The 25,980-nt window shown below is 40.0% G+C and overlaps 2 protein-coding genes and 1 long non-coding RNA gene across 7 annotated transcripts in view; 1 reads left to right on the top strand and 2 right to left on the bottom strand.

Moving 5' to 3' along the window:
- LOC109432696 (myb protein) overlaps window positions 1–18,437 on the top strand; it is a 69,567-nt gene extending 51,130 nt beyond the window's left edge. For all 5 annotated transcript variants that reach the window (XM_019709096.3, XM_019709081.3, XM_062849955.1 and 2 more), the window contains 2 exons: window positions 17,351–17,512; window positions 17,579–18,437. In XM_019709096.3, the coding sequence (XP_019564641.2) occupies window positions 17,351–17,512; window positions 17,579–17,707 (291 nt within the window). In that variant the 3' untranslated portion in view covers window positions 17,708–18,437. The remainder of the gene's footprint in view (window positions 1–17,350; window positions 17,513–17,578) is intronic.
- Window positions 18,438–18,570: 133 nt separating this feature from the next.
- LOC134287638 (uncharacterized) overlaps window positions 18,571–25,980 on the bottom strand; it is a 196,971-nt gene continuing 189,561 nt past the window's right edge. The window contains exon 2 of the long non-coding RNA XR_009997425.1: window positions 18,571–18,927. This is a non-coding gene — a long non-coding RNA (uncharacterized LOC134287638). The remainder of the gene's footprint in view (window positions 18,928–25,980) is intronic.
- LOC109427558 (deoxycytidylate deaminase) lies at window positions 21,124–21,905 on the bottom strand. Its single transcript, XM_019703129.3, has one exon. The coding sequence runs from the start codon at window positions 21,775–21,777 to the stop codon at window positions 21,169–21,171; it is 609 nt and encodes a 202-aa protein (XP_019558674.2). The 5' UTR covers window positions 21,778–21,905; the 3' UTR covers window positions 21,124–21,168.

Genomic DNA, 25,980 nt, shown 5'->3' with positions numbered 1-25,980 from the left:
TTATGCCAAGTGTCCATTATGCCAAATGACCGTTATGCCTAATGTATTTATGCCAAGTGACCTTAATGCCAAATAATAACACAGGCGCCCTTTAAAATTAAATCTGTTCTTGCAGAGCTTCCTGGATTCCTTCTAGAATAACCACTTTTTTCCTCATATAATTCTAGCAGCATCCTATCCTATCATCCTATACATTGTGTGTGCAATGTCCAAGAAGTTTTACAAATTGTCCATTAACTTTCTACTAGGTACCGTAAACCGGGGTCAAATTGATCTCCGGGTTGAAATTGATCAGTCGCTTTTCAAGAAGATAAAGCATTTTTTCAATAGTTTCCTTACAAATAGCATGAGGAATCAGATTCCAACAGCACGATGCTTAAAAGAAAAATATTAAAAATATGTTTTTTCTAACCGAAAAACGCCTGATCAATTTCGACCCGAAGATCAATTTGACCCCGGTTTACGGTACTGTTTTTGCGATAATCTTCCTAATGTGCCTTAGAGAATCATTCTGAGATTCTTCAAGTATTAGTTCATTATTTACTTAAAACCTCAACCAATCTCATTCAAAGTTCTCAGAAAACTTAGGGGTAGTAGGGGCAATATGACCATACGGGGCAATATGAGCCACCCCGAATTTGGCCTTATTATCAAGTTTTGTTCAATTCAAAGCCCTAGGATCTTTTATAGTATGCTTCAATCATGTCTCACTGTAGAAACCGTACCTAAAATCGATTCTGAAATGCAAATATTATGGAAATTGCAAATTTCTGCTTCGAACGCCAAAATGTTATAAGATTTAAAACTCCAAAATAAGCTTTTAACAGATAACTCCCTACTGTCCAGGTAAATATTCCATTACAGTTGATACTCCTACTATTACTGAGCAGTTTGTGAACAAGTCTGCATTTTTTCGAAACTGAAATTACAATAAAACAATAATTTTCCGAAACTAGTCTCTACGGGGCAATATGGTCATACCTGCTCGGACCAATATGATCGGTTTTATTTTGTAACCTAACCTCAAAATTTTGCTGTCAAAACATGAACATTATCTGCAGAACCATGGTTCAATACTGGTGTGACGTTACAAGCGACGACCGGAACAAAAAAATGGTCACATAACAGCCTGAACGCCGCCGAGACACAGGCGCCACCACAAATTACATCCCAATCTGAAACGTCCAATGAAATCGTATATTTACGGTCTTCGCTTGGAACGACATCCTCTTTGGCAACGGACAAGGAAGGTTGTTCAAGGAACCGTCCATAAATGATGTAGCATTGGAGGGGGAGGGGGAGTCCTTGATATTGCTACGAGCCATGTACCATCAGGGTACCAGATTCCGCTCATCTAAGGCCAGTTTCGCAGAAAAACATCATCTGTTGAATGACTGTTGAGCCAATTTGTAATGTTTTTCCATTTTATGTTAGTTCAATCTAAGTACAATCAGATACAAATCAAGAATTATGTAGAACTTTTCAAAAAAGTATGATTTTATTACATTTGGTGTGAGACCAAAGTGGTCCTAATTCCGCTCATGAACAAATTTATACCATCTTTTAAATAGACTTCTGCGGAAAAGTGCATTATTTTTGCAACTCTATGTTTTTACAATTATTTTTTTCTGTTCCGCAGGAGTGTATAATAGGGGTTAAACACACTGTGTACTAAAATCGGCAGATTTGACGATTTTGACGTATTTTTTTGCGTGAGCGGTTATTGGAACACATGAAATTACCTACAGCTTTTTTTGGGCCCAATAGCCGCTCAAAAAAAATTATTGTTTTGTTTTTAAAATTTATGATATCCAGTAAATATTGCATAAAATGGCTTTGCTCTCGTCTAATTTATATTGTGTAACGATATCAGCACCGAAAAGAGTGTATTTATGCGTGTAAACTTGATTTTTGCAACAGTGAGCGGCTATTGGGTCATGAGCGGCTACTGGTACACTGACGGTATTAGGTATGGGAAAACAAATTACGGATGGGGAGGGAGTATAGAAAATTTGCCAAAAATGCTACGTAATTTGTAAGTGCTCCCTTACATGAAAATAAATGGTTTTCAAAAGTATTTCCCAACAATTAACAAAAAGTTTTTTCCATAATTTATCGACGCAATATGAAGGGAAACACTCCTAAGCATGGTTTAATTACATTAAAATAATTATTTATTGAGTTTTTCTGTGCATTTCAGAACGATTTCCTTAGGTGGCCCATATTGCCCCGATCACCCCTAATAGGGGGATTCACTTAACAGCGTAAACTGATTAAACTGATTAAACATCGTGATCACCAAGGCAATCTTTGATTATTTCATTAGCAAAATCATGAAACATTTCAAATAAGCAGAAAATCATGGCTTACGCAGCAATTTAATCTGTTTAGTGAGTACCCTCAATAAAAAAATGTTTTATATTTTGCTGTAGCTTCTACAGAACTTCTACTTACTTTATTTGCAAAACATCGAGTTATCATAACATGTAAGCATCATACTTTGCGCAATACCAAACATTACGCATTTTAGTGAGCACTAACTCCTTGACTGGTAATATTTCCTAAACTTTTTTATATCCTTCAAAAGAAGAATATTAAAGATGTTGACAAGTCCAAGGCTTGTGCAGTCTTTGCTGTGTGGTCCAATCACCACCCGCATTTATACCACCTTAGGTAGACATAATGAATCATACCTAGACATTTAGGTACTGTAATGAATAGTATTTCATGTAGGTAGATATCCTATGCACACAACCATTAGGTAGACACTACAGTCCTTTCCCCTTTAGAAACCTCAGAGTCATCATCAAAATAATAATAGCACAAATGAACTGACGAGTTTCAAAACACTTTCAAAGAACATTTCCGTTCGCTAACAAAACTACAAAAACAAAAAGACGATTTCGTCATCCCAATATCGGCAACTTTACCAAAAAGTACAAATAACACAAATCCATTCACCAAAACATAACATGTGACAATTCCGCCACAAAAGAACGATTTCGTTCACCACAAAAATAACATATCGTTATTACTAAAACAAAAAGACAATTTCGTCAATGCAACTTCGGCCAAAAAGAACATTCTGTTCACAACATAATGGCAAACCATAAAAGAACAATTTCGTTCTCCACAAAAATAACAATTTGTTATTACAACAACCTGAAAACCAAAAGGAAATAATTTCGGAATAACTCAAAAGAAATTACACGTTCCTTGATCCTCGTCGCCACTTTTATATCCTTCAAAAGAAGAATATTAAAGATGTTGACAAGTCCAAGGCTTGTGCAGTCTTTGCTGTGTGGTCCAATCACCACCCGCATTTATACCACCTTAGGTAGACATAATGAATCATACCTAGACATTTAGGTACTGTAATGAATAGTATTTCATGTAGGTAGATATCCTATGCACACAACCATTAGGTAGACACTACAAACTTATATTTATATGGTAAGTGGGGGCAGGATGGGTCACCTAAGAAATGGACCCCTATAACTTTCTGAATATAAATCGCATTTCTCTGTATTCTACCACGACTCTCAGATACACTTGTCAGCTATGATATAAGAGTATAAAAAGGTAATAAAGTTTGAAACCTGCTTCTTGACAAACAATTTTCAAAACATGACCCATCTTGCCCCACCTCATTTTAACGGGGGCAAGATGGGTCAGCTATTTTTTTTTTAATTCCTGTTCGGGTTTGTCACTGCGACCAGTTTTTAGATCTATTGTGACATTACCCGTATCCTTAGTGTAGTGCATGTCGCATTACTCAATTGCCATTGAGGGGCAATAAAGTATCGATTTTGATACAGTTTTTGTTTTGTTTTCTTAGAAAACAAAACAAGAGTACTGATATTGGCCATGCATCGGAAACCTAGCATCACCCTTGTTTTACTGCTAAATTCTCCCCAGTAAGAAGTTTAGAACCCGGGTTTTAACATTAGCAGCAATACCATTCCAATAATGGAACATATGTTCAGTAATAAGGATTCTAGTATGTTCCTTGCATACCAGGACTTACCTGTCTTTGAAGAGTTAGTACATATATGGACCCCTAACCCGATTTGATGTTCTTTGCATCAAGTTTAGCCTCGAACGGCGAGTTTTTTAACTATCTGCAAAGTAAAGTTGGTTAACTTAGGGGTCAGCTATAAGAAAACTCGATTTTCCTCCAACAAAAAATACTATATCTTCTCCCAAGCAACACACATGTTATAATAGAGTTACGACAGCGCAAGTTTTGGTTGTATAGAAGTTTATTTTACGTAATTCTAACATTGTGTTGAAATAACGTAAAATAAACTTCTATACAACCAAAACTTGCGCTGTCGTAACTTTTATATAACATGTGTGTTACTTGGGCTAGTTTTTCTCTATACATCTAAGCTTCATAGACGTACAGATTACATGAAGAAAGTGTTGAAACATATCGGTAGATTATTCTCAGAACTAGAAGATTTTTGTTCGGGTAGCCATAAACGGACTTTGAAAACCTATATTTTTTTAAGGAAAATTTAAAAAATATGTTCTCAAATTTTCAGTGCTCTCATCGCTTCGATAATGTAGGTCACAGAATAGCCTTTCCATGAAAAATAAAACATTGTCAAAAACTATACAAGCATACCGAAAAATTAGGGTGACCCATCTTGCCCCGTCTACACAATACACGTAGATATATGGAATGTATAGCATAAGGAGTATAACAAAAAATATTTTGTTTTTTTTTTCTGTGCGAGGAACGTATAGAATTTTCAAAACAATATACCACTTTTTTGTGTATCCCCGTCGTTCATCTGGGAAAATTATTGAAAGATTCAAAACATATATTGTGCGATTGAAAACGGTACTGACCCATCTTGCCCCCTGACCCATCTTGCCCCCACATACCATACTAGCCAACAATCACTAGCTAGTCGTCTAGGAAAAATGTTACATAATGAACCAACAATATTATGGATGATTTATTGAAAAGTGCGCAAAGTTAGGCCCTAGGTGCGCAAAGTATGGTGCGTTCATACATAGACTTGAGGCTGCCGCTCTCTATTCTCGGTCACGCCCAATAACGAGTACAACGAGTAACTTATTTGCTACCAGATTTACTCATCTTATCCACTGCGCTCCTCGACCTATTGTAAAAAATTCGTCTAGAACCTCTCAAAATCATCACAAGCTCTATTTCAGTACAGATTTTATACTATCATTAACTTCTGTTACGTTCTGTTCTATACTGAAATCTAGTAAAAGAGATGATAATTACTCAAAAAAAAAACAGGAAAAGGACTGTCAGGGTACATTACGGCTTACTTAATACAATGGTTCAGTACACTATCAAAGTCAGCCCTCCACTTTCCATTCATGGAGTACTCGTAACAGGGATCCTGGAAAAAAAATCTGGAAGAATTCAGACTCTGAAACTCCCAGGAAAAATCCTAGGAGCAACACCGGAAGGAATCACGGGAGGAAATCTGAAAAATTATGGAAGAAATTTCTGAAACTTTCGGTAAAGAATCCAGGGAGGAATCAAAAGAAGCATAAGACAAAAATTCAGGGAGGAATCCATGAAAAAATCCTGCATGTAGCCCTTTAGAAAATCCTGCAGAAATCCCTGAAATTCCGAGAGGAATCCATGAAAGAATCTCGGGAGGATTCCGTAAAAGATTATTTGAGAAATATCTGAAAGAATCTCTGGTGGAAGCCCGGGACAAATCCTAGAGGGAGTTCCTGGAGGAATCCTGAAAGAAATTGCTGAAGTTATCATTGTAAAGATCCCGGAAGGAAAAAAAATCCCGTGGTCAATCCCTTGAAGAATCCCTGGAGGGAACGAACCTCTAAAAGAATTTCGGAAGAATTTTCGGAAAAAAATCCGGGAAATTTTTGAAGACATCTACGAAGGTATCTTTGGCGAAATGCCTGGAGTAATCCTGCTAAAAAAATCCGAAAAAAATCGATGCAGCATTCTGAAGAAACCCCTGAAGAAATTCCAGGACAAAGGCCAGAAAAAATCCTGGGAGGAATCCCTAAAAATTCTGTTAAGGAATCGTAGGAGGAATCCCTTAACAAGCTTCGCGAATATCAATGAAGGAATCTGGGGAGGAGTCCCTAAAGGAAGTCCGGGAGCAACCCTAGCATATATCGCCAAAAAAATGGAAGAAGCCCTGAAGGAGTCCCTCGAAGAATCATAGTAGAAATTCCTGAAAGAGACATGGTAGCAATTGCGGGAGCAATCCCTGCTGGACACTCGGAAAAAATCAATGGAAGAATTCCGAAAGGAAACCTAAAAGGAATCGCTGAAGGAACTCCGGGATGAATACCTAATCGAATGTCGGAAGGAATTCTGAAATTATATCAACAAAGGATCTCCTGGAGGAGTACCCGAAGAAATTTTTAGAAAAACTTCGGGAAAAATCAATAAGGCAATTCCGAAAGATATACCTGAAGTGATATCGGAAGAAACCTCTAATGGAATCCATGAAAGAATCATGGAGGAATCTATTCAAGAACCCCGGACAAATCAAGTAAAGAATCCCGAAAGGATTCTCTCAAAGAATCTCGGAAAATCCCAGTAATCTTTAAAAAAATCTGAGAGGAAACATTGAAAAAATCCAGGGAAGGAAGGATTTCCTGATCTAAATCCTGCATAGCTACTAAAGCAAAATTTCTAAAGAAATTCCGGGAGAAATTCCTGGAACAAATCTGGAGAAATACTTGAAAGAATCTCGGTAGTAATCCTGGGAAAAAATAGTTTGGGCTTCAGGGGCTTTTCCATGGATTCCTCCAGGAATACCTCTTCCTCCTACCTTCTTCAATTCTTCTAGTGATTTCTGTAGGTTGGATTCCTGTGGATATTTCTTCTATGAGCTTCTCTTAGGATTTTGCACAGGCATTCCTGATGGGGGTTCACTGGAAATTGCCTTAAAATCAGAATACATCTACCGATTTGTTCAAGGATTTCTCTAGGCATTCCTCCTGGTATATATTAGTAATTCCTGGAGCAAACATCGAAGAAACTTTTGGAAGAATCCTAGAAAGATTGCCTCGAATCACCCCAGCAATAGTTGTTGAAGGAATCCCAGGAGAAATTTTTGGAATAATTCCGGAAGGTATTCCAGCTAGGGGCAAGACACTGTGCAAACGAGAGCAACTCTGAGAGATTCTGAGTTACTCTTTTTATCGATGATCGATGAAATTGGTTGAAAGACATCCCTAAAACTGCCTTTTTCATTCAGCACACGCAACACTTTGCAGTTTGACATTGGTGCCAGATCGCACTTTGGCATAAATGGGAGAAATTCTGAGGAACTGTTAGGAATTATGAACAACACCTCGAACACAGATTTGTTCTCGTTAGATCTGTCTTGCCCCTAGTATTACAGTAAGAATTTATGGAGGAGTCCTAGAACCACAGCAGGAATTGCTTGAGGATTTCCGCTGGAAATCCTGCAGGAAAGCCAAGAGGAGTTCTTGGAGGAATCCCATTAGAAATTTATGGGGGAATGCTTAGATTAAATCTCTTGAATAAAAATTCCTGTAAAAATCACCGGAGAAACTTCTATAAGAAGCTAAGGACAAATATCTGGAGGAATTCTTGGAAGGATTCTGGGATGTATCATTACAGAAATTTTAGCAGAAATCCTAGGAGGAATTGCTTGAGAAAACTATGCAGGAATTTCTAGAGGAACCCCATCAGGAATGCCTGGAGGAATCCAAAGTAAAATTCATTGAAACAATACCTGCAGGAATACCTAGAAAAGTCCCTGGAAGCATCGTGGTTTCCTGAAAGAATCCATAAAGTAAGCATTGAAGAAATCGCTGGAGGAACTTTTGAAAGAAACTCTGGAAGAATTGCAGTTAGAATGACAGGATGAAATCCTATAAGAACCACTAGAAGAATTCCTGAAGGTACCATAGTTAGCATTTCTAGACGAGGAATTGTTGGAAGAATCGCGGGAGGAGTTGTTAGAGGAATCCTTGGAGGAAGGCCAGGAGGAGTTTTTTATTGATTCTCTGGATAAAATATGGCGGAAGCTCTGGATAAAGCTATAGAAGAATCCCTAAAATTTGTGAAGTACAGTCATTGCACAATTATGGGTCACTCTGTCACAATCATTATTCAGTCTGTTCTCCATGCAATTCAAATGCAATTGACCCATAATTGTGGGTGACCCATAATTGTGCTATGACTGTATCACTGTTAGAATTTCTGGAGGAGTTCTAATAGGAATTGCTTTGGGAATCCCAGCTGGATTTCATAGAGAAGGACCAGTAGGAGTTCTTGGAGAAATCCCATGAGAAATGTCTGGAAAAATCCCCTAGATAAAATGTCAGGATAAATCCCTGAAAAAATCCCTAGATAAAGCCCAGGAAGATTGCTTGTAGAAAATTCTAGAGGGACCCCTAGTAGAATTCCTGAAGTTACTACAGTAAAAAATTCTGGATGAGTTCTAGGAGAAATTGCTGGAAGAAATGCAGCAGGAGTTTCTTGAGGAATCCCAGTTAGAATTCCCGGAGGAAGGCCAACAGGAGCTTCTGGAGGAATCCCTTTAATGAAATTCTGGAAGAATCCCTGGATAAATTATTTGAAAGAATTCCTTGAAGAAATACCGCAGGAACTTCTGGAAGGATCCCAGAAAGATTGTCTTACCGCTATAGAAATTTGTTGAGGAATCCCTAGAAGAATTCCGAGAAGTATCAGAGTTGATTTGTCTTTATTATAGAGACTTTCAGCCCTTGGCTGGTTCATCTCTTAAGTACCATAGTAAGAATTTCTAGCGAAATCTTAGAAGGGATTGCTAGAAGAATCTCTGCATAAATTTCTAGTGTAACCCCATCAGAAATGTCTGGAGAAATCCTAAGAGAAGTTTATTGAAGAAAAATCGGGAGGAAAAGCAGCTTAGAATGATGTATCTTGAAAAACCATGAAATTTGATGTGTCGTTTGATGAAATTTGCTTACATTCGAAAAATATATCCCGGAATCACCGGAACCGATTTCCGGGAAATCCGTATATCGCGTCTAAAATGGTCAGAAATATTTTGGACAATGTGAACCTAGCACAGAATGGTGTATTTCGAAAACCGAGATGCTTGAAATGCCGCATGACAGTATTGAACCATTTTTAAAACTTGGCCTCAGAAAATCGGTTCCGAAATGGCCAAATGTATGCTAAATGACCAATCATGGTGATATTATGCTATAACTTTTAAAATCATGAAGTTTGATATGTCGCATGATGGTGTTTATTTATTGTTGGGAGCCCCTCCACGACTTCGCCACAAGGGCTCTGCAAGGCTGACAGTTGTCAGCTTGAGAGACGTCACCTGAACGTCAGTGGAGGTCGAAGAAGGAGCAACGTCATCAGTCAGTTTGTTTTGCGATAGCAAGTGATTCACACGTTTTATTAATTGTACTTTTAGTCAATAAAGTTTATTTTAATCTGTTTGTGAATCGCGCGCGTACACACTCATTACCATCATATCGCAACAGTGGCGACGAGGTTTTGAAGATTTCGTGTGAAAAACATTGCGCGTTCATCCCAAAATAAGGCGTTTTTGTGGATTGGAAGACCGTGGATAAAGTGCAATGGCGGAGAACAACGGAGGTTCAGCGTCAGGAGGACAGCCGCAGCCGACAAACATGTCCGAAGCTGTGGTGCAAATCCTGAATAACCAGCAGATCCTGATGAGACAGCTGGCCCAGCAGCTGACCGCCACGCAGATTGCCGTCAACAACTTGTCCCGCGACGAATCGGTGCTGGATTCCCTGTCAAGTAACATGGCGGAATTCGTCTACGATAAAGACAATGGGCACACATTCGACGCTTGGTTTTCCCGCTACATCGACCTATTCGACAAAGATGCCGGAAAGCTTGATGACGCTGCAAAAGTGCGACTTCTTCTACGAAAGCTGAGCCCACCCGATCATGAGCGATACAACAGCTTCATCCTACCGAAGCTCGCTCGGGAGTTCACCTTTGAGGAAACGGTAGCTAAGCTGAAATCGCTGTTCGGTGCCACAGTCTCCACCTTCCGACGACGGTATAACTGCCTGCAGACTACGAAGGAGGACGGGGATGACTACCTTGCCTACTCCTGTAAGGTGAATAAAGCCTGCGTCGACTTCAAGCTTTCGGAGTTGACGGAAGAACAATTTAAGTGTCTCATCTACGTTTGTGGCCTTAAATCCAAGCAGGAGGCGGAAATTCGGATGCGCCTTATCAACAAATTCAACGAATCGGCAGATTTGACCCTGCAGCAGGTTGTTGAGCAATGCAACAGCTTAGTCAACCTAAAACAGGACACGGTGTTAGTGGAAGGCTGTACATCGTCGCTGTACATCGTCGGTGAATGCGATTGCTCATACCAGGCGAGCGAAACCGAAGCGTCAGGCGCCTTCGGACAAGAACCACGAACAGCCCAGGACTCCGTGTTGGGCATGCGGGGGTATGCACTTCAACAAAGACTGCCGGTTCAAGGATCATCGGTGCAACGACTGCGGAAAGTATGGGCACCGCGAAGGCTACTGTGCATGTTTCTCGTCCAAATCAAGCAACGCTCCAGGCACGTCGGATACAAAGAAGAAGAACAAGAAGCATTATCAACCATCAGCGAGGACAGTAACAATCCGAAGCATCAGCCAGCATCGGAAATTCGTCGAGCTCCAGCTGAACAAAGTTCCTCTTCGCCTGCAGTTGGACACAGGGTCCGACATCTCCATCATATCACATCGGTCGTGGATCGAAATTGGTCGGCCGAAAACAAAACCAGCAGCATGCAGCGCCAAGACAGCGTCAGGAGAACCACTTCAGCTAGTGGCGGAATTGGAATGCAATGTTACCCTCAACGGCATCACACGGGAGGGTAAGTGTTTCGTTGCAAGCCCTAACGTTTCTCTCGACATTGTAGGCATAGACTGGATGGATCTATTTGGTTTGTGGGACCACCCAATTGCATCGTTCTGCAACCAAATAACAACGCAACCAACCCAGCAAATGGTTGCCCTCCAAGCGCAATTTCCCGAGGTTTTCACCAGCGAGATGGGCTTGTGCAACAAGACTCCCGTCAAACTGGTACTAAAAGGCGATCCTAAGCCAGTGTTCAGACCGAAACGTCCCGTGGCCTATGCCATGGAACAGGCAGTTGAGGATGAGCTGCTTCGCCTACAAAGCTTGGGCGTCTTGAAGAAGGTGGATTTCAGCGACTGGGCGGCACCGATTGTCGCAGTGCGAAAACCAAACGGAACCGTTCGTATCTGTGCCGATTTTTCCACTGGCCTGAACAACGTGCTAGAGGCAAACCAGTACCCATTGCCTTTACCCGAAGACATTTTCGCAAAGATGGCCAACTGTCGGATTTTTAGTCACATAGACTTATCCGATGCGTATCTCCAGGTAGAGGTGGACCCAACCAGCCAACCACTTCTGACCATCAACACGCATAAAGGCCTCTTCCAGTTTACGCGTCTGTCGCCAGGGATCAAATCCGCCCCTGGTGCCTTCCAACAGCTGATGGACGCTATGCTGGCTGGCCTCGAGTACACGGTTGGGTACCTGGACGACATCCTGGTAGGCGGTCGCAACGAAGAAGAACACAAGCGCAACTTGCAACGTATTCTCCAGCGACTCCGAGAGTACGGATTCACCGTCCGCATCGAAAAGTGCAGTTTTGGTATGCAGCAGGTGAAGCATCTAGGACAAATCCTGGACGGAAACGGGATTCGGCCAGATCCCGACAAGACGGCTGCCATCGTGAATATGCCACCCCCGCACGACGTATCATCACTTCGTTCTTACTTGGGTGCCGTAAATTATTATGGCAAATATGTCAAGGACATGCGCTCCCTTCGACACCCAATGGATCAACTGTTGAAAGCAGGAACAACATTCGATTGGACGCCCGCTTGCCAAGCATCGTTTGATCGATTTCGAGAACTCCTGCAGTCGCCGTTACTCCTCACGCACTACAACCCCAAGCTGCCTATAATTGTATCGGCTGACGCATCTGCATTCGGATTAGGAGCCAGGATTGCACACCAGCTTCCAGACGGGACAATCAAGGCTGTGTACCACATTTCCCGGAGCCTGACATCAGCCGAAAGCAACTATAGTCAGGTCGAAAAAGAAGGATTGGCTCTCGTTTTTGCCGTGACACGCTTTCATCGAATGCTTTTCGGTCGAAAGTTTACCCTCGAGACCGATCATAAACCATTACTCGCTATTTTCGGGTCCAAGAAGGGGATTCCAACGTACACGGCCAATCGTCTCCAAAGATGGGCATTGACATTACTCCTTTACGATTTTGAAATTCGCTATATTTCAACCGACAGTTTCGGGCACGCCGACGTTTTATCTCGATTAATCAATCGTCGCATCCGCCCGGACGAGGAAATCATAATCGCCAATCTCGAAATGGAGTGCTCGATCAGAAGCGTTATCAACGAGTCCCTGGAAGGTTTTCCGCTATCGTTCAAGATGATTCAAGCGGAAACTAGAGCCGATGACACTCTACAGCAAGTTATTCGGTTCGTCAACACAAGTTGGCCTTCGAAGAAGACGGATCTCTCTGATCCTCAAGTCCAACAGTTCTATCTACGACGTGATTCGCTCACCGTTGTAGCCGATTGCGTGATGTATGGAGAACGGCTCGTAATTCCTCCAAAGTTCCGTAAGCGGGTGCTCCAACAGCTCCACAAAGGTCACCCGGGTGTGGAACGAATGCGATCAATCGCCCGTCAGTACGTCTACTGGCCCTACGTCGACGAAGATATTGCCAAACTTGTCAAGACCTGCACCGAATGCGCCGCCGTGGCAAAAACCGACCGGAAAACAACTCTCGAGTCATGGCCAGCCCCGGAAAAGCCGTGGCAACGTGTACATCTGGACTATGCAGGGCCGCAAGATGGATGGTATTATCTAATTTTGGTGGATTCCTTCAGCAAATGGCCAGAGGTGGTACGAACCAAGGAAATCACCACCACAGCAACCGTTCGCATGCTTCGGGGTATTTTCGCCAGATTCGGAACTCCTGAATTGCTGGTAACGGATAACGGCACACAATTTACTAGCGACAGTTTCGAATCGTATTGCGAGAAAAATGCCATTCTCCACCTCAAGACTGCACCCTTTCATCCGCAGTCGAATGGCCTCGCTGAGAGGTTCGTAGACACCTTTAAACGATCCCTAAAGAAAATCACCGCCGGAGGGGAAACGCTGGATGAAGCTATCGACACCTTCCTACAATGCTATCGGTCAACACCATGTCGCAGCGCACCTGGTGGGAAATCGCCGGCAGAACTCTTGGTTGGTAGACCAGTACGAACTTCTCTGGCCCTATTGCGTCCACCTACACAGTACCACAAAAACGAAAACTCCAAGCAGGAAGAACAATTCAATTTGAAGCACGGTGCGAAGGAAAGAACATATAGCTCGAAAGATCTTGTTTGGGCTAAGGTGTTCAGAAACAACAAATGGAGTTGGGAAGCAGGACAGGTCATGGAACGCATAGGCAAAGTTATGTACAACGTTTGGCTGTTGTCCAGGCAAACACTGATAAGATCGCATTGCAACCAGCTAAGAACACGCTACCAGTCCGAGAACCTGCAGCATCAACAGTCGTCAGCGGAACCTGAAGTCCCTCTGAGCATCTTGCTGGACGATTGCGGCCTGAGTTCGGCCTCACCGCCGGAGACCGGGCAACGACCTGCCCCGCCTGAAGAACTTCAGCAACCCAATCAACGTGAAACCCAACGCCGTCCCACAAGTAACCGAAATCATCAACCGATTCCCACACGCCAGTCTACGAGGGTTCGTAGACCGCCCGTGAGGTATGAACCTTACCAACTTTTCTAAAAGGGGGAGGTGTTGGGAGCCCCTCCACGACTTCGCCACAAGGGCTCTGCAAGGCTGACAGTTGTCAGCTTGAGAGACGTCACCTGAACGTCAGTGGAGGTCGAAGAAGGAGCAACGTCATCAGTCAGTTTGTTTTGCGATAGCAAGTGATTCACACGTTTTATTAATTGTACTTTTAGTCAATAAAGTTTATTTTAATCTGTTTGTGAATCGCGCGCGTACACACTCATTACCATCATATCGCAACATTTATCTTCGAAAAATGGACCGCGGAACCGATTCCCGTGAAACCCGCCGAAAGTATTTCGGATAACACAAAAACAGCTCAGAATGATATATCTTGAAAAATCACGAAGTTTGAGGTGTCGCATGATGGTACTATTGAATCATATTCAAAAATTGACCCCGAAACCGGTTCCCCGGAACATCCGTAAAACTGGCTCCAGGGTACTTACCCAAGTAACAATTTTAATTTTATCAAAGTTTTTTAGCGATTCAAAAATCCTAAACATAAAACCATTGATGCCGACTTGAAAATACTCTCGAGTTCTTGTATGCCTCAATAAGCCCACGTTCTGGCTAGTTGGCCCAGTCTTGTTAGGGTCTACAGGACTTCGTATGCAAACCGGCTTAGGATTTCGGGTTGTATCATAGATTTATGAATCTTCTAAATAAAACCATCTTCTGACTTGTCAAATAATTGTTTTGATTATTATTCACTCTCAATGTTCGATCGTCAGAATAAATTATGGTTGGTTGTTTATCCAGCCATCAATTGGAGAGATGCAGATATGGAATTCAGATTTGTTTTCCTATTTGATGCGTGTCAGGAGGCATGCCACGGAAAATTTGTGGTGAATGTGACTGTGATAAGGACTGTTCAATTTATAAAACGGACAACTTTACAAGGCTATAGAAAGAAGACGCGTAGTTCAAATTTAACCACCCTTGATTCGTTGTTCAGTACATCACCTTTCTTTATAGTAATATTTTTTTAATCGAATAAAAATAGTTTTATTTTAAAGAAAATCAGTCAATTGTTAAATAATGCGAATTTTTCGATTTCTGAAAATTGAAAATATATATAAAATTACTGTTCACATATAATATATCGTTTTTAATAAAAGAAAAGTATGCGCCATGCTACAGCAGCATGAATAATAAACATTCTGGCAAAATTTCAACTCAATTGGAAAATTAAATGTTGAGATATTAAAGGGCCCATATAGCCGAGGCGGTAAACGCACGGGTATTCAGCATGACCATGCTGAGGGTGACGGGTTCGATTCCCGGTCGGTCCAGGGTCTTTTCGTAAAGGAAATTTCCTTGACTTCCTTGGGCATAGAGTATCTTCGTGCCTGCCACACGATATACACATGCAAAATGGTCATTGGCAGAGGAAGCTCTCAGTTAATAACTGTGGAAGTGCTCATAGAACACTAAGCTGAGAAGCAGGCTTTGTCCCAGTGAGGACGTTACGCCAAGAAGAAGAAGAAGAAGATTAAAGTCTCAAGTGACATTCGATTTTTTGAATAAAATTCAATTGTAAAGCAAAAAGGGCATGAAAGTATAAAATAATCAATTTTTTTATGCAGTCAGTCGATAGTGGGAATAATGTGATTTGAAATGCAGAAAACTGCTTCTTAATAGCATTTGCTGGTTTGGTTACTGTGCGCCATTACAGACACAGTAATCAATACAGTTTGGTTCTTTGAAGGTTCTTCCAAATAACAATGCAACCAAATGCAAATTTTGCAAAGCAATGATGTTGGAAATAAAAACTTTGCATCCGATTATTGTTAAATAAGGTGTACAATAACATGGGACCAACTTTGTTAAAAATAAATAATAACAAGATTCGCTAGAGTCGAAAATCTGCATCAATGTAGCAAAAAGTATGATTTTTTTTAAATATGACCATCTTTATGGATTAAATTTAGGATGAAAAATGCAATTAAAAGTAAATTTCTCTTCTGTATTATTCAGAGAGCAATATTTTACTACTCTGGACAAATTTTTAGTCGAATTCATGATGCTATTGCAACACAGGACTTAAATGAACATTTTTTAATAATTTCTATGAAAACAAGGTAACTCACTATATCAAGCTGGGAACTGCTTGGTGAATTATTATTGACCAACTATTGAGCTTTACCTTTAGTAGAATAGTGTAAGATTCCAATACATTAAAAACTTCATGAAAATGTGCATGTTAAGTATGTGGAAAGTTATGTCGAATTTTGTGAAATGAGTTTTTACTGATGTTTTACGTAAACCGCTTCAGTTACACAATAAAGAACATTTTGCTTAATGTTATATTTTTCCTACATTTGAGAATAACTTTAGAAAGTTATGCAAAAAGCTGATAATGGTTTTATTGAACAGTCCTTAATGACAAAAACTAAGTGCGCCTCACAAACTATGCATAATTTGGAAGTTAAATGCATTTAATTTACTCGGTGGAATCGGGTGCAAAAAAGGTTTTTTTCAACACAGCGGAGTTTAAAAGACATTATGTAATTTTTTTTGACAAAATAAAATGATGGAAACGTGTTGTATGGTTTTATTTGATCTTAAGCTGTACGTGAAATCATAAAATTGAGTAATATTTTTTCTGTATTTACATAAATTATCCCGGCTAGGCGACATATTTTTCTGATAAAACTCTGTGTTCCTGATGATTCCTCCAATAGGGCTAACTCTCCTGAGGTAGTCATAACTGAGCTCATGATAGAACTAGCGGTTTTATCACAGCATTTTTTTGGTTTATGTTACGGCCACGAAAACTTCTGTTGGTTTTATGCATTGCCTCACAGTTTTGTGTACTTGTTTACAAAAATAAATCTCTCCGAAAACAACCGCAAATGCAAGTTTTATTGAAATGGTATATAATAAGTGATAAAATCAATTCATGTCTACTTGCAAGTCTTTAACTGAAGATGTATATAGCAGAAGTTATATGATAGTTTTATGGAACACCAAAGGTTCAAAGTAAAAAACTACCACATAAAACTAATTTAGAACAACTAGCTTTTTGACATGCTCGTATAAAACCAGGATAAAACATGAATAAACCTTCAAGGCATGCTGATTGTTACTTGGGTAGTTCACTTAGGTCTGAAATCTAAACTGTTCTCACATCGAAAATTTACTTTTTCCAATACGGTCAATTCCATTAATGACTCATTTTAATTCCGGTATAACTCCAGAACCAGGCGACCATTCCAACAATCCTTAGCAAATATCTAACCTAGAAGGATACGCGCTTCTTTTGTCAACATTTGCTTGAAAAATATTGTAAAACTAAAAAGTTATAGCGAAAAGAGTGTTTCATTAGGGGGGTTGGTAACGTAAGGGTTGATCTACTGTCAGCTATAATTTGAAGATTCCGGGTAAACCTGATAAAATCCTGATAATTAAACAACTCCTAGTTAACTTCTGCGTCCACAGCATTGTCTAATAAGTGTAAACCCCAAATTTCCCTTCCGTTTGAATCCGCAGAGCAAATCTCTGATATCCGATTCGGGTGTGATCTTTTCACCGCCGAGTATTCTACGGGATACCCTCAGCGATTCGGATCTTCTGCTAGACGGTGGTGGACTTCTGGAACCTTCGTCGAACGCCCCGAACGTAGCCGCCGCCAAACCTGCTGAACCGGAGCAGGTACAGTACTGATGCTTTCGATCGATCCAATTGTAGACTCAACCAGGAAAATCCTCTTCTTTGCAGATTCTCGACCCCAAGTGGGAAAAATGGGCCTGCGGGAAAACTCGCGATCAGCTCTACATGACCCAGCAGGCTCACAATTGTCTCAAGAAGACGTCCCTTCAGCCGCGATCGCTGAATTTCTACAAATAAGCGGTGTGGGCCCATAACCGTTACACACCAAAAACAAAAAAGGAATCATCGTACAATTGAACAGATACAACAGTACATTTTAGTATGTAGTCGTTAAGGATCCATTCGCATATGATAAATGTTTGACCAAATGTGGCGGAACACTTCTCCAACGCATTTGGACCGAAGTCAATCTTCTGGCGTAAACATTTGTCAATGGCCCACATGGGCTAGGATATGAAATGAAGTCATGTGTGCGGTGAGAGTGAATGAATTCTGGTTCGAGTTAGGCAACAAGCGTTACGATTTATTTTGTATAGGCATTTGTATGTAAAGACTATAATAGTTTTGGGAGTTGGGTTTGTGACTAACAGTTCAATATTCAATAACACGAGCATGCTCAGCGATTCATATGTACCAGATATCAAAGACAGGACAAACAGTGCTAACTGATTAGTTAGTTTTTTTTTTTCTAGAGTTACTCACCCAGTAGATTCGTAAGTTTGATTAAACTTTTTACACTCCTAACAAAAGATACGAGCACATCTTCCTTAATTTGCTAATATATGAAAGTATAAGTTTTACAAGTCGGACGTTGAACCACAAGCATATTTTAACACTCTAGATGTAAGCAACCCGGAAAGGAAGTAAAAGTTTTGTTCTCATGTTTTTACGTTTATCTATCATCTACAGAAGCAAAAAGTGTATCAGATGGAAATAAAACAAGTATATTTATTTTGTGCAACCTCAACTGTCGTTCCATTCATTTCATTGTGAAAGTCCTGTGAAAGTGGTGTATTATATCAATCGAGTATCCTGCCGTGAATCGCAAGTCAGTCCCATCTGCATTTTGGGCAAAAATGAGTTAATGACCGTTTTCGAGCTTTCTTCGGATGATCTTTCAGCTGCGTGCATAAAAATATATAGTTTGTTCAGTAAAATTGAAAAACAACACCAAGTCAGATTGTCCCATAATGAAATGTAATCGCAAGTCAGTCCCATTACGAACTTGTGTGCCCTCCAGTACAAGACCTAACACTATTTTAGCTAGTTTTACATTTTTCACTGTTATGTTTTAACGTTTGAAACATTATGTGAAAGTTTCATGATGATCGCAGAAGTTTTCAATTCATAGCGATTTTTTAGAGTTTCGTATAGAAATCGAATTTGAAAACTTCAGAGGCCATTTTCTCAATGCCTACTTTTTACATATGGGACTGACTTGCGATTCACGGCAGTATCTATATCAGAGGATTTGTAATAATTTATCGCCGTTCCTTGATAAAAGGAAGTATTTATGTGCATATTGCACGAAGTCTTTCTTCGAAACGAAGTGAAGATGGCCAGAACATTATTTTTAGGAATTCCTAAACGATTCTATGCGGAAAGTCGAGAGAGTTGATTCCATTTACATATTTTAAAGGGATTTTTTTAGGGAAATGCTTGAGCTCCCTGAAATATAGGGGAATTGGGGGTAATATGAACACCCTAAGCGTTTGTCGTCTTTTCCAATAGAAATATGACAAAATCTTTCTTTTTTACGCTGTTACATCGTAGATGGTAATATATTCTATGAGTTCTGGAAGAAAATATTGATAAAAAGTACAATTTTCTTACATTATTTTCGATTGCAAAAAATGCAAGAAAACAGAGTCATGAAAAATAGTGTGGGTAAAATGAACAACCGATGGGGGTAAAATGAACATGTCTTCAAAAACTAGCTTAAATGTTTAATTTCGATATATTCAAGTATAGGTCACCAAATTCAATGTGAACTTTATATGCTACACTTTTAAAATTTTTGATATAAAATTTGGAATGTGCTGAAATCATTATTTGTAAAAAATGTACTAAAATAAGTGGTTTTAAGGATAAAAATCTTATTTTATAAGCGTAAAATATTTTTTTCCTTACTTTTTGCTCTAGTTGTGTCATAATATGTATTCTAGATCTCAATATACCGAGATTGCACAAAATTTTATAAAAAATTGATAAAGTTTGAACCAGCTGTTCATTTTACTTCCCAAGTCGTGCTGGTTTTAAAGTTGTTCCTAAAATTGTATTGAAAGCAAAACCTCATTATTTTTTTCAACTGAATATTGCCTTTTGGGAGTACATTATTGGAATATGACATTACATACGTCATATTCTGCGAAAATATACGAATGAACCTTAATTCAGATAAATTCAATTTTACATCAGAGCATATTTTTCACGTGGCTTTTGAACTTTTCGTTATAATTAAGTGGTTTATTTAATTTTCAAGTTCAAAATCTGCAGAAGTATAATGATTTACGCTATCACACAGATTCCAATCGTTAAAACATGCAGAAATACGCTAATTGCTGTAAAACACCACCCTGTTCATTTTACCCCCCCCTGTTCATTTTACCCACAATTCCCCTATTTGTTCAGATAAATAGTAGGGGGGTTAGGGGCATAATGGACACCCGGGGCGAAATGGACACCCTTGTTCTTGTCGAAACCGTGGAATTTTATGTTAAACTTTAAATGCATAAGTGTAAAAGAACAAGTCATTGTTCTATTTTTCAAAAGTATCATTAATATTCCTTCAAAATAACCAAAATATCATTGAAATTAAAGTACGTTTTTCATATGATGGATTTCTTATAATTTCGAAGAAGTATCAAATAAAGTATTACGAGTGTTTGAGTGTGTCCACCATAAAAACAAGTGAATTGTTAGCTTATCTACATGTATACGCAGATTTAGCAATGGATGAAGTATTATATTTTTTATCAGAATTTACTTATAATAGCAATTTTAATGTTGTAGTCGATTCGGGGCGAAATGAACACTGGCAATTATGAATGGATGTACGCGCGTTGCATATTGTTAGGCGTTTTAGAGAGTTTGGAAAAAATCAATCCGATTATTTTAGCCTAAAGTTTATTTAATTAACTTATATGTTATGTAAACTCGTCTAAGATGGAGTATTATATCTGTGGTATTGATCTCCGTAGGCAAATTACTTAACTGGTCGATGTTATCAAAGATACAGCATAAAATATGCAAGAGTGTCCATTTCGCCCCGTACCTTTCCTGACAGCCTCAAAAACACACGGTTTACAATTCATTATTTCTTCACAATAATGACATTCCACCTGCTTGAAATGATTGAAATACGTAGGAAACAAGTTATAGTTGTAAGCCAACTAATAATATGTTAAGTTTGTGTCTGTTATACAGGCCTAACGTACTCATTTTCTTAGGGTGTCCATTATGCCCCTAATCCCCCTACTTCTGAAATAATTTTGCAGTTCACTTCAGGGAAATAATGTTGGAGTTCCATATTCTGGAATTTACAATATAACTGCATCGAAAATTTCAGCAGGTTCTTGGCGGCTACCTATTTAGTAGATTAGATTCGGTAGTGATACTTTTCCTCGAAAGCCGATTTCCCAAACAAAGACAAATAAGCAGAGATGTACAATTATCATTTATTCATAAAATAATCTCTATTATGAAGTCCCATTCTGATGGATCCCTCTACTCTTTACCGGAGTGACCGGCAGCTGGTTCAGGTTGTCCCAATCTATTTCCGAAAAGTCAATCACGATTTTGCTTTTCCGGGGCACAAACTGCCAGTACTTGATCCCCGCCGCGTCCAACATCTTCTTGGCTGCGATGGTGGTGCTCTTGTGGGCATGCTTGTCCGACATATAGATAACTTCCTTGATCTTCGACTGAATGATGATCTTGGCGCACTCGTTGCACGGGAACAACGCTACGTACATAGTGCAGTTCTTCACGTCCGAACTGTTTTTGTTCAAGATGGCATTCATTTCGGCGTGGCATACATACAGGTACTTGGTACCCAGTGGGTCGTCGGACGCCTTACCCCAGGGAAACTCATCGTCGCTGCACCCGAGTGGGAACCCGTTGTACCCCACGCCGACGATCTTTCGCTCTTCGTTCACTATGCATGCCCCTACCTGGGTGTTGGGATCTTTACTACGGCGGGCCGCCAGGAAGGCCGTCGCCATGAAGTACTCGTTCCAGTCCAGGTAATCGGTGCGCTTTCGCTCGCTAAGATCCATTTTAGCAAGGTCGTCCGTTGCTCCATTCATTTTCTAAGAATATTTTTTGAATTGGGGGTAAGGATGCACTATTTTTGTACGAATCGCTCGCTGCGGGGATCTTCGCGCGCCAACTTCTGTGTCAGATGTCTTGACAAAACAGTGACAGAAGATGTCGCGCAACATCCAAACGTGCGATGAAGCACCCACATCGGGTGTTGCACATTGGGTTCGGGTATGTGTACACTGAATTGGAAGAACACTGGCATAACATTTAAAAATGGTCCTATGATCTTATCCACGGCCTTCATTTTTCACTGTTTCTTCTTTTCTTCTCCAAATGGCTTCTTTGGCGATGTTGAGATAATATTATGTTTCCAGTTCAAAACCGAATTAGCGACATTTTTTCTTTTAGCGCTGTTTGCAGTTCAGAAGGAATTTTTCGGCCTATCTTGATGCATGGGAAATTCCTTGCCTGAATCGCCCAAGAAACCGTTTTTCTTCGATCACAGTACGCAGTTGCGAAGAAATGACAGTTCAAATGGTAGTCACCGTGAAAAGTTTCTGCCAGGAATCGGTCAAGAAGTTTCTTGAGCGATTCCTTTCAAACACCAAACTAGGCTTTTACTTCCGCTGCTTTTGCCTTGCGTTAAACACAATGTCGGAAGTGGGGCGCTGTATTGTACACCTGGTACCTAGGGGCAGGACAGATCTAACGAGAGCAAATCTGTGTTCGAGGTGTTGCTCAGAATTCCTCACAGTTCCTCAGAATTTCTCCCATTTATGCCAAAGTGTGATCTGGCACCAATGTCAAACTGCAAAGTGTTGCGTGTGCTGAATGAAAATTGCAGTTTTGGGGATGTCTTTCAACAAATTTCGTCGATCATCGACAGAAAGAGTTACTCAGAAATTCTCAGAGTTGCTCTCGTTTGCACAGTGTCTTGCCCCTAGCCTGGTACTCTATACAGCGCCCCACTTCCGACATAGTGTTTAACGCAAGGCAAAAGCAGCGGAAGTAAAAGAAAAAATGTCGCTCATTCGGTTTTGAACTGGAAACAAAATACAGTCAGGTTTTTTTTACGCGGGGGATACGTACCGCGTAAAAAAAACTCAGTTCAAAATTCAAAAAACCGCGTAAAAAAAGTCTCACCATTTCTCGACGAATCATGCAAAAATAAGACGATGAAATTTTTTTTGTATGGAGTTTTCATTTACGCGGCCGCGTAAATGAAAACTGCGTAAAAAAAGACCTGACTGTAAGGCAATCTATGAGACAGATTCACGGAGAAAAATATTTGTTAAATACAAGCAAAATTTAACAATATTCAACCAAATCTGTAGGTTGATTTTTGTACAAACAATATATTAGCATTATTCAGCTGCTGGCATTGGTTAAAACAAACTACAATGTTATGTTACTGTTTTGAGGGTTCAACACCTAATTTCAACCAAAATTTGTTTGAATTTACCATGATATTGATTGTTCAATTTTGACAGCTCTCGAAACAAACTAGTACGTTTGTTACTTCAACCAAAATGTTAAGTTTCAATCCAGGTTTCAATTTAACAAAAAAATGGTTCGAAGCAAACAAAAACTATAGCTCAAATTTAACAATGAATTTGTTGACATTACATTTTTCGTCCACCCTTACTCAACCCTTCCCATTCTTCTTATCTTGGTTTTTTTTATTGAAAATAATGTAGATATAAAGCAAAAAATGTGTTCATATTTTTTTTTATTCTCAAGAAAACAGAGGTTAGACATGACAGTCCATGTATGAGCAACTCCATGAATCATCGAAAAAAATGACGATTTCGAGACAATAGCGTTACGTAATATGTACATAAATGAATTCTGCCTATTCTCCGTGCAGTTCAAATCCGGAATTTTCGACTAGCGAAGTTGGATTCTAGGGGCGAGAAAAAAGAAATAAAAAAAAATCTAGGGGCGAGACAGATCTAACGAGAGCAAATCTGTGCTCGAGGTGTTGCTCAGAATTCCTCGCAGTTCCTCAGAATTGCTCCCATTTATGCCAAAGTGTGATCTGGCACCTAGGGGCAAGACACTGTGCTAGCGAGAGCAGCTCTGAGAAATTCTGAGTTACTCTTTTTATCAATGATCGACGAAATTTGTTGAAAGACATCCCTAAAACTGCTATTTTCATTCAGCACACGCAACACTTTGAAGTTTGACATTGGTGCCAGATCACACTTTGGCATAACTGGGAGAAATTCTGAGGAACTGTGAGGAATTCTGAACAACACCTCGCTAGGGGCGAGACAGATCTAACGAGAGCAAATCTGTGCTCGAGGTGTTGCTAGGGGCAGGACCTAGGGGCAAGACACTGTGCAAACGAGAGCAACTCTGAGAATTTCTGAGTAACTCTTTCTGTCGATGATCGACGAAATTTGTTGAAAGACATCCCCAAAACTGCAATTTTCATTCAGCACACGCAACACTTTGCAGTTTGACATTGGTGCCAGATCACACTTTGGCATAAATGGGAGAAATTCTGAGGAACTGTGAGGAATTCTGAGCAACACCTCGAACACAGATTTGCTCTCGTTAGATCTGTCCTGCCCCTAGGGCAGGACAGATCTAACGAGAGCAAATCTGTGTTCGAGGTGTTGCTCAGAATTCCTCACAGTTCCTCAGAATTTCTCCCATTTATGCCAAAGTGTGATCTGGCACCAATGTCAAACTGCAAAGTGTTGCGTGTGCTGAATGAAAATTGCAGTTTTGGGGATGTCTTTCAACAAATTTCGTCGATCATCGACAGAAAGAGTTACTCAGAAATTCTCAGAGTTGCTCTCGTTTGCACAGTGTCTTGCCCCTAGAGGTGTTGCTCAGAATTCCTCACAGTTCCTCAGAATTTCACCCATTTATGCCAAAGTGTGATCTGGCACCAATGTCAAACTGCAAAGTGTTGCGTGTGCTGAATGAAAATTGCAGTTTTAGGGATGTCTTTCAACAAATTTCGTCGATCATCGATAAAAGGAGTAACTCAGAATTTCTCAGAGTTGCTCTCGTTTGCACAGTGTCTTGCCCCTAGACACCTCGAACACAGATTTGCTCTCGTTAGATCTGTCTTGCCCCTAGTTTGGGCCTATAGCGTCCGTTCTGTCGAGGTTTGTGTTTTTTTCACAGTTTTCCCATGGGAAATGTGTCAAATTACTGTCACGCACACGCAAACGTATGCATTGTGTGGGGCACTTTAAAGGTAATTGAGTTGTCCAAAAAATATCTCACGAAACCTAATGCAAGCCTATCCATATACGTGAGAACTAGCGTGAAAACAAAAGATGTTTACAAAGTTCTTTTAGATAGATTAACACGGGAAATCTGAACACAAACCACTACCACACAGGAATTTGGATTGGTCAATAAATGGGGTGCGGGAAATAGCATAGCATAGCATAGCATGAATACTTGCACAAATCTTGGATGGAGTTGCATAGTTGAATATATCCATTGACATTGATGATGTCGCTACTATCTACAATGTCATAGATTCACTCAGCTCCACACACCTGGTCAAGTCCTTGCAAGTATTTATAAATCCCTTCATCAACTTAGAAAGAGCCCAGAACTGAAGCATCTTCCAATAGATGAAAGGATGTTGAAAATAGCGAATTTTCAACTTATATGCAGTTATAAAGTAAATATACTGAAGTAGAATTATTTATAAATAAATAATATTGGAAAGATCTCACCAATTGTTGTGGGGTTTTTGTGGTTCAATTCCGATCATCTCATTGTCTTGATTAATGTTCTTCTCTGTAAAGAACAACACAATACTCAGCAAAGAACAACACAATACTGAACACTAAACACCCGCGCATCTATTGTTTTGATTTTCACTCGAGACAATAGCAATCGCGATCGATTATGCTGCCATACTCTCCCCTACAGGAGTGATGCATGCACAGCCAAGAACAACACAATACTGAACACTAAACACCCGCGCATCTATTGTTTTGATTTTCACTCGAGACAATAGCGAACGCGATCGATTATGTTGCCATACCCAAGTAACCACGAAGCCGTATATAAGTGCATCAATTTTGCTATATATTTATATTTAAAATTGTGTATATAATGCTGCATTACTTTAAACACCTCATTGAAGCAATATTAAAGTCGAAAAGGGCCCCACTAAAATCAAATTAGTGCCTCATATTGCAGCACGTTGACAGCCATTGCTAAAGTGACATAAATGCATGTGCTGTACATTTGCATTTGCACATGCTTAA

Source organism: Aedes albopictus, chromosome 2 (genome assembly GCF_035046485.1).
Source record: "Aedes albopictus strain Foshan chromosome 2, AalbF5, whole genome shotgun sequence".
NCBI lineage: Eukaryota > Metazoa > Arthropoda > Insecta > Diptera > Culicidae > Aedes > Aedes albopictus.
Note: the sequence above shows the minus strand (reverse complement) of the source record. Positions and strands in the feature narration are given on the sequence as shown.

Excerpts from the sequence above, each read along its gene's own strand:
- LOC109427558 (XM_019703129.3), bottom strand. The coding sequence starts at position 21,777 with ATGAATGGAGCAACGGACGACCTTGCTAAAATGGATCTTAGCGAGCGA.